This window comes from Oncorhynchus kisutch, linkage group LG2 (assembly GCF_002021735.2).
Source record: "Oncorhynchus kisutch isolate 150728-3 linkage group LG2, Okis_V2, whole genome shotgun sequence".
Classification (NCBI taxonomy): domain Eukaryota; kingdom Metazoa; phylum Chordata; class Actinopteri; order Salmoniformes; family Salmonidae; genus Oncorhynchus; species Oncorhynchus kisutch.
This window is the reverse complement of record NC_034175.2, coordinates 51,577,476-51,591,510: the sequence shown is the minus strand read 5'-3', so window position 1 is coordinate 51,591,510 and position 14,035 is coordinate 51,577,476. Positions and strand designations below refer to the sequence as shown.

The following is a 14,035-nucleotide window of genomic DNA, read 5'->3' as shown; positions in this document are numbered from 1 at the left end:
ATAAGTCATAGGCCTATGTAATCATTTTTGTATGAATATCTGTTTTTGAAGGGGAACGGTTCAGTTTATGTTAAGGTGCAATGCCGGGGCGGCAGTGTAGCCTAGTGGTTAGAGCATTGGACTAGTAACCGAAAGGTTAACATAACAACACGCAAGTTCAAATCCCCGAGCTGACAAGGTACAAAATCTGTCGTTCTGCCCTTGAACAGGCAGTTAACCCACTGTTCCTAGGCCGTCATTGAAAATAAGAATTTGTTCTTAACTGACTTGCCTGGTTAAATAAAGGTAAAATAAAATATATATATATATATAAATAAAAATAATCAAAAAATATTCTCACGTTATTCAGGAGAAGTGATTCTTCGAGAATTGGGAAGGAAGGATTCAGGTAAAATGTCCGTACTGCCATTCTAATTCAGTAGAGTTCGTCCGTTTATCCCAGGCACATAACATATGCTACATACATAGGCCAGTCTATTGCTGTAAAAAAACATGCATGGTAAGGAGATTTTAAACCACTACCCTGTTAATTAAGATCTGCTTTGGAGCGGATACCTTATGGGACAGCAGCATAATATATGACATTCATGTTTTAATCATGTTTGTGGATTCATGTCATTAAACTTAATGACACCACTTAATCGAAGATGCTTCCTTTACAAATCAGCATTAATTCTAACATAATTGTTCTCAGAGCACATAAAATGATCATCAAATGTGTCAAACTATCTGAAATGAAAGTGTGTTTTCCGCCCCAAAAAATATGTCTATTCCAATCTTTCATCTGAAAAGCATGATTATGTTGGTGACTATTGAATTACTCGGATGACATGGCAAATTTACTCTGACCTCTGAAAACCAACAGGCTAATGTTCGAATTCCAACACAGGATCGATGCCATTAGCCTACTCTGTCTACCAACTGAACATGCTCCACGACAGCCTAAGGACAAAGGATATTGGACAGTCTGACCAACCAGTAAAACCTCTCTGAACTTCTTTTCCTTGCTCTAACTGTCCAATTCCCCTGAATCATCTCTTGAATGCAAGCCCTTCAGCCTGCATCCATTTGATGCTCTCACATAGGGCTGTGGTGGTCACAAAATGTTGTCATCTGGTGATTGTCAAGCTAATAAATGTCGGGCCTCCCGGTAATTGACCGTTAATTAGCAAACACATTTAGCATCTCCTACAAGCCACTGACGCAGACCTTTGGAACACCTTCACAATAAATCCATTATTTATTTTAGATAGGTCTAAAGAAGCATGTCGTCTATTTCAGAAGAACAGAATAGCATACTCTGAGTTGTCCTTATGTTAGGTCCTGATCTGGGCTACACTAGTTAATTTAGCAGACAAGATTTGCTTAGAATTTCGTGGCATTATTACTTTTTATTTTACATGGCATTTATGCACTTTAATTAGCGAATTGACAACTATTTTCATTTTCATGCCAGCCTAGTAGGCTATACTCCAGTTGTAAAGATTAAAAATGTGCTTAATATTAGGAAAGCTGAGAAGTAGGCCTAGCCAATAGAAAGCTGATGGGATCCTCTTTTTAGTAGAGGCCATCACTCAGTTCTCTCACACAATTGCATAGCCTATAGAAATGTTGCGCAACATGAGCTCATGAAGTGTTTGATTAGATTTTCGAATACATTTGCATTGATGTCAGAGTGATTAGAGGGACAATAGAATGTAGAGAACAAGGCAGTTAGCAAGTTTGGTAGGCTACTAATGACCATGAGCAGCATCAGCGCTTGGAAAAGCCTAATTACCGTGACTAAACGGTCACGTGGAATTTGACTGCTTTCATGACTCGTGAACGCCAGCGTGGCAGTAATACCGTCAACGCAACAGTCCTACTCTCAATTAGAGGTCGACCGATTAATCGGCATGGCAAATTACTTAGGGCCAATTTCAAATTATAACAATCGGTAAATCGGCATTTTTGGATGACGATTATGGCCAATTACATTGCAATCCACGAGGAAACAGCGTAGCAGGCTGATCACCTGTTACGCGAGTGCAGCAAGGAGCCAAGGTAAGTTGCTAGCTAGCATTACACATATCTTATTAAAAACAATCAATCTTAACATAATCACTAGTTAACTACACATGGTTGATGATATTACTAGTTTAACTAGCTTGTCCTGCATTGCATATAATCAATGTGGTGCCTGTTAATTTATCATCGAATGACAGCCTACTTCGCCAAACGGGTGATGATTTAACAAAAGCGCATTCGCGTCAGGTAATATGCAGCAGTTTGGGCCGCCTGGCTCATTGTGAACTGTGTGAAGACCATTTCTTTCTGACAAAGACCGTAATTAATGTGCCAGAATTTTACATAATTATGACATAACATTGAAGGTTGTACAATGTAACAGCAATATTTAGACTTAGGGTTGCCACCCGTTCGATAAAATACGGAACTGTTCCGTATTTCACTGAAAGAATAAACGTTTTGTTTTCTAAATAAAAGTTTCTGGATTTTACCATATTATTGACCTAAGGCTCGTATTTCTGTGTGTTTATTATATTATAATTAAGTCTATGATTTGATATTTGATAGAGCAGTCTGACAGAGTGGTGGTAGGCAGCAGAAGGCTCGTAAGCATTAATTCAAACAGCACTTCCCTGCGTTTGCCAGCAGCTCTTCGCAATGCTTCAAGCATCATTCATTAAATTCATTTAAAATCCTACAATGTGATTTTCTGGATTTTTTTTCTCATTTTGTCTGTCATAGTTGAAGTGTACCTATGATGAAAATTACAGGCCTCTCTCATCTTTTTAAGTGGGAGAACTTGCACAATTGGTGGCTGACTAAATACTTTTTTGTCCCACTGTATATACTCTTTTTTTCCCCTACTGTGTTATTGACTTGTTTATTGTTTACTCCAAGTGTAACTGTGTTGTTGTCTGTTCACACTGCTATGCTTTATCTTGGCCAGGTCGCAGTTGTAAATGAGAACTTGTTCTCAACTAGCCTACCTGGTTAAATAAAGGTGAAATAAATAAATAAAAATCGCTGCAACTCCCCAATGGGCTCAGGAGAGGCAAAGGTCTAGTCATGCGTCCTCCAAAACATGAACAGCCAAACTGCTCTTTTTATTAACACCCGCCTGCTTAATCCAGAAGCCAACTGTACCAATGTGTCGAAGGAAACACCATTCGCTGATGACTGAAGTCAGCCTGTAGGCACCCGGCCCGCCGCTAGAGCGCGATAGGACAAGTAAAGCCCCCCCCCCAAACCGCTGCACCACTCGGGAGGCCCCTACAATAATAGTGTTTAACATGATTTTTGAATGATTACCTGATTTCTGTACCCCAAACATACAATTATCTGTAAGGTCCCTCAGTAAAGCAGTGAATTTCAAACACTGATTCAACCAAAGACCAGGGAGGTTTTCCAATGCCTTGCAAAGAAGGGAACCTATTGGTAGATGGGTAGCAATAAAAAAAGCAGATATTAATAGCCCTTTGAACATGGTTAAGTTATCAACTACACTTTGGAAGTTCAAAGTATCAATACACCCAATCACTACAAAGATACAGGCGTCCTTACTAACTCAGTTGCCAGAAAGGAAGACACTGCTCAGGAATTTCTCCATGAGGCCAATGGTGACTTTAAAAGAGTTACAGAGTTTAATGGCTGTGATAGGAGAAAAGGATGGATCAACAACATTATAGTTACTCCACAATACTAACCTAAATTATAGAGTGAAAAGAAGGAAGACTGTACAGAATAACAATAGTATTATACATGCCTCCTGATTGAAATAAGGCACAAAAGTAAAACTGCAAAAAACATGGCAAAGAAATTAACTTTATGTCCTGAATACAAAGTGTTATGTTGGGGGCAAACCCAATACAACATATTACTGAGTTCCACTCTCCATATTTTCAATTTCATTTTATGGGTATGCTTGTCATCGGCAAGGACTAGGGAGTTTCAGGATAAAAAGAAACAGAAGAGGTAAGCACTGGCAAAATCCTAGAGGAAATCCTGATTCAGTTTGCTATCCAACAGACATTGGGAGACAAATTCACCTTTCAGCAGGACACTAACCTAAAACACAAGGCCAAATATACACTGCAGTTGCTTACCAATACGACATTGACTGTTTGAGTGTCCTAGTTCATTTCAGGCTGTAACACAACAAAATAAGGAATACATCAAGGGGTATGAATACCCTTCTTACCTTGAAATTGGAGGAGTTGACCCAGGTGGTAGCGATGCCGTCCACCATCCTGTCCAGAGCCGTCTGGTCTTGCTCCAGGTCCTGGGACTTCTCCTTATCCACGATGTAATCTATGAGCTCCTGTCCCACCTGCACCTTCCGCCCCAGGTCTTTCTGCACCACCTGGGCCAGACAATACTCCATATTGACCTCCATGGTCTCTGCCTCGTCACTCTCTCCTCGGTCCCACCACTAACTACCACTGCTCCAGGCAGAGGGAAGACAGAAAACAAATGGGTGTGACCCCTACTAGGCGTGTGTATGACCCGGGGAAAAAAGGAAACAAGTGCACACTCCACACACTAGCTGGATGCTGCCTATTTATATCCCTTGGGCAGGCCCTGGGCTAGGCTAGGCTATGTGATGTGTGCCAGGAGCTAGCTGGAGGCCGGGTCACGGAGATAGATGGAGGCTAGAGAATGGCAGCTATGCACCATGTGTGTTTGGATGGCAGCTGGGGAGGGATCTCTTCTCCCTCTCTCTTTCTCTTTTTTTCTTCTTTGTGATGAAGTGAGTCTGAGCCAAGCTGCTAGTACCAGGCTGAGCAGAGATGGTGGTTGGGAGAGCAGAGATGGTGGTTGGGAGAGCAGAGATGGTGGTTGGGAGAGCAGAGATGGTGGTTGGGAGAGCAGAGATGGTGGTTGGGAGAGCAGCAGCAGGTAAAGCTTAGGCTGTGACAGTAACTGGAGTACAGGGAAGGTCTGGAAGGAAAGAGCTTCATAACTTAGTGGTCCCTGGTTCCCAGGAAGCCCTACCGGGGTCAAGGATAGAGAAGGGGAGACAGTTAACACAATCCCACCCTCCTCTCTTCAAATAGTAAATGCTCAACAACCTGCCGCCATGGCAACTGGGGTCAGTGAAGAGTTCACGGGAGCCCCCAAACCCAGTGTGTTACTGCAGCGTTGACACATGCCATTTCAAACACATTCATACCACTTGCTCTCGCTCTCTTTGACATGCTGACAGCTTGTTCACTGCAAATAAGATGGCTTTGTTTGTGTATGAAGTGACCTGCCAGCGAGCAATGCCTACTTCTCCTAAGTACGTAGAATATGTCTCTGTCTGGACAATACATTTGTAGTCAAAGTGTTTGGTCAGATATGCCAAACTGGTAAAGGGCTAGAGATTTGCACTGCCAAAAATTCTGACATTACCCACATACTAAGAACCATGAAGTATATCTTATATGAAATATCTGTCAAATAAATAACTGTAAATGCAGCAGTGATATACCCTGGCCTAAATCTGTGTTGTTTTACTAACTCCCATGGTAGTTGTTATGCCATGTGAGTTTTGGGACCAGGTTATATCATCTAATTTCATGTCAACTGTACGGTTTTATTAGCATGGTTCTCAGTTTGTGGGTACTGTCAGATTGCATGAAGACACAGCACACTCACAAAGGATTATTCAAACAAAGACTTTCAGACCCACAACCTAGCTCTGGGACACATCATCGTGAGTCTTAATTGGTTGGTGTCCAATCAATACACAGACTCCCGATGCAGTGTCCTAAAGCTACCCACAAACTAAGCAGTCATACAACAAACGTAGGACTTGTATGACACCATTCTTTTGTTTTGTTATTTACACTGTCTGAATGTACGTCAGAGAAACCAAAGGTTTAGCTACAATGAATGAACAGATATAATTCTGACCAACATCCTTGTGTTTGAATCTTTGTACAGTAGCCTAGTACTGTAGTTAACATTACCTAGCTAGTTTTTGTATTTGCTTGTGGCTGACAGATAACTAAAAGCAACAGCAGCCGTATCCATTCGTCTCACTCATATTGCTAAACCGTTATTACTTAGTCAGGCGCTATCTGGTTCAAATAAACCAAAAATGCAGTAGTTCAGTGGAAACACAATAAAAACAACCGCATATGTGTTCCTATTGTTCCTATGGATCGGAGTCAACCGCTACAGTAGAAACCCTATATTTGAACGAACTAGCTAGCTAGCAAGCAAGCTAGATGGCGCTAACCCTTTTTCATTGATTAGCTAGCTAAACGTCCGATCACACACAGCTAGTGTAGCTGCCAGAACACACAATGTGAGGATCTACTCTGAATGAAAGCATGCATGAATACATTTGAATAGGTTAATATCGTACTTACCATACCCTGTTCAGAAAGAGCAACACAAATATCTGAAGTCTGACAGCTTTGTAAATATTGTCGGGTTATGACAGTAGCATCGAGGCACCTCAGTCTCCACCCCGGAATGCCGTTTGGTGGACAAAGAATGGGATTGTCGTGCGCACGCGTCAATCTGGGGATTTTGGCACTTGGAAATTGACGCATGCACATTTCTGTTGTTCACTACTTCAAATCAAATCAAATCAAATTTATTTATATAGCCCTTCGTACATCAGCTGATATCTCAAAGTGCTGTACAGAAACCCAGCCTAAAACCCCAAACAGCAAGCAATGCAGGTGGAGAAGCACAGTGGCTAGGAAAAACTCCCTAGAAAGGCCAATACCTAGGAAGAAACCTAGAGAGGAACCAGGCTATGTGGGGTGGCCAGTCCTCTTCTGGCTGTGCCGGGTGGAGATTATAACAGAACATGGTCAAGATGTTCAATGTTCATAAATGACCAGCATGGTCGAATAATAATAAGGCAGAACAGTTGAAACTAGAGCAGCAGCACAGTCAGGTGGAAGTTGAAACTGGAGCAGCAGCATGGCCAGGTAGACTGGGGACAGCAAGGAGTCATCATGTCAGGTAGTCCTGGGGCATGGTCCTAGGGCTCAGGTCAGTTGAAACTGGAACAGCAGCATGGCCAGGTGGACTGGGGACAGCAAGGAGTCATCATGTCAGGTAGTCCTGGGGCATGGTCCTAGGGCTCAGGTCCTCCGAGAGAGAGAAAGAAAGAGAGAAGGAGAGAATTAGAGAACGCACACTTAGATTCACACAGGACACCGAATAGGACAGGAGAAGTACTCCAGATATAACAAACTGACCCCAGCCCCCCGACACATAAACTACTGCAGCATAAATACTGGAGGCTGAGACAGGAGGGGTCAGGAGACACTGTGGCCCCATCCGAGGACACCCCCGGACAGGGCCAAACAGGGCCATACTTCACTCTACTAGATAAATATATTTCATTTCCTGAATCACATGGCCATCTATGTAACCAGTACTTCCGTGAATGCACCGTTTCTTCATTTGAAGAGAGTGCTACAGCAACTCAGAACCTTTAGAACTAAAGGGAGGCGAAATTGTGCCACCCATTTGACTCCCATTCCGATGCGCTGAAACCTGTCAAGCCAGTGCCACGAGTCTTTAGTGACATCGTGTGGCCTAAATATAGAATAGTTTTACATTTGGTGTCAAATTGAAATGTAATTGAATAGTATATGTTATATTTATTACAGATCATATGTTAAATACAGATCGCCCAACCACATCGAATGGGCCGCTATGGAGAGGCTAACAAGCTTAAAGTTCCTAGGCGTGCACATCACTGAGGACCAACGCCCATAAGACCCTCACAAACTTCTAGATGCTGTAACGCCGCATGATACGGCAACAGCACTGCCCGCAACTGCAGGGCTCTCCAGACGTTGGCGAGATCAGCCCCAGTACTTAGGTATAAATACTTTAAAGTACTACTAAAGTAGTTTGGGGGGAATCTTAACTTTTACTTTACTACATTTCTAAAGAAAATAATGTACTTTTTACTCCATACATTTTCCCTGACACCCAAAAGTACTCATATTTTGAATGCTTAACAGGACAGGAAAATGGACAAATTCACTCACTCTTCAAGAGAACACATGGCCATCCCTACTGCCTCTGACCTGGAGGACTCACAAAATACAAATGCATTGTTTATAAAAGTTAGGTGTCTGAGTGTGTGCCTTTGGCTATCTGTACATTTTTAAAACAAGAAAATGGTGCCATCTACTTTGCTTAATATAAGGCATTTGCTATGTTTACTTTTGATACTTAAGTATACCAATTCTTCCTTTGGCCGCCTCTCCTTCCAGTTCTCTGCTGCCAATGACTGGAACGAACTACAAACATTTCTGAAACTGGAAACACTTATCTCCCTCACTAGCTTTAAGCACCAGCTGTCAGAGCAGCTCACAGATTACTGTACATAGCCCATCTATAATTTAGCCCAAACAACTACCTCTTCCCCTACTGTATTTATTTATTTTTGCTCCTTTGCACCCCATTATTTCTATTTCTACTTCACACATTCTTCCACTGCAAATCTACCATTCCAGTGTTTTACTTGCTATATTGTATTTACTTCGCCACCATGGCCTTTTTTTTGCCTTTACCTCCCTTATCTCACCTCATTTGCTCACATCGTATATAGACTTATTTTTCTACTGTATTATTGATTGCATGTTTGTTTTACTCCATGTGTAACTCTGTGTTGTTGTATGTGTCGAACTGCTTTGCTTTATCTTGGCCAGGTCGCAATTGTAAATGAGAACTTGTTCTCAACTTGCCTACCTGGTTAAATAATGGTGAAATAATATAAAATACAAATATTTGAACAATTACATTAACTTTTGATACTTAAGTATATTTATAACCAAATACTACATTTTACTGGGTAACTTTCACTTGATTAACCTATTAAGGTATCTATACTTTTACTCAAGTATAACAACTGGGTACTTTTTCCACCACATTATCCCAGGCACCATGCCTGCCCTCCAGGATATCTACAGCACCCTGTGTAACAGGAAGGCCAAGGAGATCATCAAGGACCTGAGCCACAGGCTGTTCACCCAGCTACATCTAGAAGACAGAGACATTACAGATACAGTAAAGCTGGGACCAAGACTGATAAACAGCTTCTGTCTCCAGGCCATCACTCTTAAACAGTCATCACTAGCATACCTCTGGCCAGTACCCTGTCCTGAACCTTAGAGACGGCTGTACATAGTCATTTGGGCTCCCGAGTGGTGCAACGGTCTAAGGCACTGCGTCTCAGTGCTAGAGGCATCACTGCAGACCCTGGTTCGATTCCAGGCTATATCACAACCGGCCGCGATAGGGAGTCCCATAGGGGTGGTGCACAATTGGCCCAGCGTCATCCGGGTTAGGGTTTAGCCAGGGTAGGCCGTCATTGTAAATAAGAATTTGTTATTAATTGATTTGCCTAATTAAATAAAGGTTAAATAAAAAAATATATTATAATAATTCAACTCTGGACACTTTATATGTAAACTTAGCAAAAAAAAGAAACGTCCTCTCACTGTCAACTGCGTATATTTTCAGCACACTTAACTTGTAAATATTTGTATCAACATAAGATTCAACATAACAAGATTCAACATAACAAGATTCAACAACTGAGACATACTGTAAACTGAACAAGTTCCACAGACATGTGACTAACAGAAATGGAATAATGTGTCCCTGAACAAAGGGGGGGTCAAACTCAAAAGTAACAGTCAGTGTCTGGTATGGCAAACCGACTGCATTAAGTACTGCAGTGCATCTCCTCATGGACTGCACCAGATTTTCCAGTTCTTGCTGTGAAATGTTACCCCCCTCTTCTGCCAAGGCACCTGCAAGTTCCCAGACATTTCTGGGGGGGAATGTCCCTAGCCCTCACCCTCCGATCCAACAGGTCCCAGACGTGCTCAATGGGATTGAGATCCGGGCTCTTCGCTGGCCATGGCAGAACACGGTCACATTCCTGTCTTGCATGCCTAATCACGCACAGAACGAGCAGTGTGGCATTGTCATGCTGGAGGGTCATGTCAGGATGAGCCTGCAGGAAGGGTACCACATGAGGGAGGAGGATGTCTTCCCTGTAACGCACAGCGTTGAGATTGCCTGCAATGACAACAAGCTCAGTCCGATGATGCTGTGACACACCGCAACAGACCATGACGGACCCTCCACCTCCAAATCGATCCCGCTCCAGAGTACAGGCCTCGGTGTAGCGCTCATTCCTTCGACGATAAACGCGAATCCGACCATCACACCTGGTGAGACAAAATCGCGACTCATCATATGAAGAGCACTTTTTGCCAGTCCTGTCTGTCTGGTCCAGCGACGGTGGGTTTGTGCCCATAGGCGACATTGTTGCCGGTGTTGTCTGGTGAGGACCTGCCTTACAACAGGCCTACAAGCCCTCAATCCAGGCTCTCTCAGCCTATTGCGGACAGTCTGAGCACTGATGGAGGGATTGTGCGTTCCTGGTGTAACTCGGGCAGTTGTTGTCCCGCAGGTGTGATGTTCGGATGTACCGATCCTGTGCAGGTGTTGTTACACTGCCACTGCGAGGGCAATCAGCTGTCCGTCCTGTCTCCCTGTAGCGCTGTCGAAGGCGTCTCACAGTGTGGACATTGCAATGTATTGCCCTGGCCACATCTGCCGTCCTCATGCCTCCTTGCAGCATGCCTAAGGCACGTTCACGCAGATGAGCAGGGACACTGGGCATCTTTCTTTTGGTGTTTTTCAGAGTCAGTGGAAGGCCTCTTTAGTGTCCTAAGTTTTCATAACTTTGACCTTAATTGCCTACCATCTGTAAGCTGTTAGTGTCTTAATGACCATTCCACAGGGGCATGTTCATTAATTGTTTATGATTCATTGAACAAGCATGGGAAACAGTGTTAAAACCCTTTACAATGAACATCTGTGAATTTATATACAGTATTCTATTCAAGGCTTATCCTATAACTACTGCTGTACATAACTTTTCTTTTCATATACTGTCTACACAACATTCACAAATATTTATATTCCGGATGCTAATTTCCTACAATCCTATCCATTTGCCATGGGGTTTTGTACCGTGTATTTAAACACTGCATTCCACATTGCATTTTAGTTACACTTTATACACACCACATATTTATTTATATACTGGATTCTTGACAAAGCTCACAAATATACAGTATCTACTGCTGTACATATTCTTAGTATATCTAGTCTAAAGATTGCATCTGGTTTACTGTTACAGTGCTATTTTGGTCGTTAATTGGATTAGTTCCGATATTTCTTGTAAAAAAAAATATAGCCTATAAAAAGATTTGTGTACTTGTTTGACATTTTACTGCATTGTTTGGAGCTAGTAACATAAGCATTTTGCTGCACCTGCTATAACATCTGCTATACTGTGTATGCAACAAATACATTTTGATGTTACCATATTTATTTCACAACCCAAAAGATCAAAGCACATTGACAAATAAACCTTATCAAGCATAACTGCAGATGGATAAGAGAAGCATGAGTCCAAGTTTCCATACGGATTTAAAAAATAATTACAATTTTAGTCAGTATGGCTAGAGTCCATGTAATGTCAAATGCGACATGATCAATATTGAGAATGGGTATTTTCTCATGGTTTGTTATATTTACAAAAATGTGTGGCTCACTTCTGAGCCGCCTCAGGCAGGACACAAGTAATTATGATCCTTTGTTGTTGAGAATTCACTTCACTTTATGGTAAAGCTGTGAGCAGGGCATAAAATGAACTTTTTGGTCCACCAGCCACTGTGGCAGTTAGATAAATAAATCTACAGTACCAGCCACTCAGATTTTCTTTTTACCAGCAAAATATTTTTTTGTTGTTGCTCAAATTAGACACACACACACACACACACAAAAAAAACAGATGAGCATGCTTTGTAACGTTTCTAAAACAATACATGTATTACTAGTAAGAAGTCATGTGGTATATTGTTAAATGTCTCTCTTTTAAGCAAAATATCAGATGAGAAAAAAATATCTGCCACTTTAATTAAAAGTGAAATAAACAGCCCCCATCCAGGCAATGTTGCAGCGCGAGTTGGAATAGGCTATATTCATGGCTGCACGTTTCGTCACAATAATGTTAGGAATGTTCGTTTTAGGATTGATGCCTAGCTGAGCGTTCAACTCAATGCAGTCTCAATTGCAACTGATAAAGATTTTGTCTAAAGTGCATTACTTTGGCTTGGAAACACAAAGACATTTCAAAAGGAGGCAAATAATTAGTAGAAAAAGCTTGTCATCATTGTGATGTCTCCAGATGCAGTATGTACTTCTATGTTTGAGTTTCAACTGCCAGGGAAGCGAAAACAACGTTTCTACTAGTTACTCATGCAAACATTGTAGTTTCTACATAGTTACTCATGCAGAACATTAAAACGTTCTATTTAACCTTTATTTTATCAAGGAGTCATACTGAGACCAAGGTCTCTTTTACAGAAAGCCATAAATTACACACATCAATATAAATACAAAATGCAAGTAGAAAGTAACACATGGTCATAAAAAAAACAATCAGTATTAAGGTCCTCAATTATCCTTCTGAATTTCCCTAGAGGCACCAAAACATAACATTTTAGAACATTTTGAAGATTGTTCCACAAATAACATAGCAATGTATCAACCTACATGACATCAGAGAGGGCCAACCAACTTTGATAGAGAATGCAGTGATGAGTACTAAAATTATTGCCTATAATAAAGTGCAGTGCACTATGATAAACTGCATCTGAAGGCTTTAATGAAGTGGCAGCTGCATTCATATAGACGTCATCATAGTCTAGGACCGATAGGAACGTCGACTGAATAATCTGATTTCTACTGTTTAGTGAGAGGCAGGATCTATTTCTATAGAAGCCCATTTTTATTCTCAGCTTCTTTACTAATGCCTCAATATGCTTTTTAAAAGACAGCGTTTCATCTATCCAGATATTTGTAAGCAGGGACACTATCATCAATATGGACACCATCAAAAGTACACATGCTTAAATCAGAGTAATTTTTATGAGCTCTAGGAGAACATCATATACTTAGTTTAACCTGCATTCAAAACAAATTTCAGGTCAATAAAGATGTTCTTTAATACAATGAAGGCAGGCTGTAGTTCAGATAGAGCCTGGTCAACCATGGGGGGGGGGGGGGGGGGGGGGAATAGCATACACAACAATATCATTGGCATACAAGTAAGTGCAGGTTCGTTTTTTACAGAAAAGTCGATATTGTTAATGTAAACTGTAAAAGGTACAGGACACAGAATCGACCTGTGCAGGACACCTTTCGTAACATCCAGGAAACCTGATTTAACACCATCAGTCGATACACTGAGGTCCATCTGTCAAGTAATTTGTAAACCAGTTACATGCAGCCTGGTCTAGGCCAATTGAGGAAAGCCTCTGAATTAGCCGTGAGTGATCAACAGTATCGAGAGCCTTTGACAGGTCAATGAAGAGGGCAGCACAATGTTGCCTTTTATCCATACAGTTAACCACATCATTTATAACTAGGGATGCATCAGAGATAGTGCTATGACCTGGTCTAAAACCCGATTGATGGACATTTCGATTACATTTCAAAGATAAAGATCTTGGCTGTGAATTAACCAAAGATTCTAATATTTTAGCTAGGCAAAAAAGTTTAGAAATAGGGCGATAATTATATAAAGTTGGAGTTGGAAGTTTACATACACTTAGGTTGGAGTCATTAAAACTCATTTTTCAACCACTCCACAAACTTCTTAAACAAACTATAGTTTTGGCAAGTCGGTTAGGACATCTACTTTGTGCATGACACAAGTAATTTCTCCAATAATTGTTTACAGGCAGATTATTTCACTTAATCACAATTCCAGTGGGTCAGAAGTTTACATACACTGAGTTGTCTGTGCCTTTAAACAGCTTGGAAAATTCCAGAAAATTATGCCATGGCTTTAGAAGCTTCTGGAAGGCTAAATGACAATTTGAGTTAATTGGAGGTGTACCTGTGGATGCATTTCAAGGCCTCCAAAATCAGTGCCTCTTTGCTTGACATCATGGGAAAATCAAAAGAAATCAGCCAA

General features: G+C 41.3%; 1 protein-coding gene across 20 annotated transcripts in view; it reads right to left on the bottom strand.

Moving 5' to 3' along the window:
- The window catches only part of clasp1a (cytoplasmic linker associated protein 1a), an 88,205-nt gene extending 81,707 nt beyond the window's left edge, over positions 1 to 6,498 (bottom strand). For 8 of the 20 annotated variants that reach the window (XM_031797263.1, XM_031797313.1, XM_031797299.1 and 5 more), the window contains exons 1-2: positions 6,363 to 6,497; positions 4,205 to 4,994 (exon numbers count right to left, since the gene is read on the bottom strand). In XM_031797263.1, coding sequence (XP_031653123.1) covers positions 4,205 to 4,399 — 195 coding nt within the window. In that variant the 5' untranslated portion in view covers positions 4,400 to 4,994; positions 6,363 to 6,497. Of the gene's footprint in view, positions 1 to 4,204; positions 4,995 to 6,362 lie in introns of all 20 variants that reach the window. The other 12 variants (XM_031797329.1, XM_031797346.1, XM_031797305.1 and 9 more) reach the window with 4 other exon arrangements.
- Between the last annotated feature and the right edge of the window lie 7,537 nt (positions 6,499 to 14,035).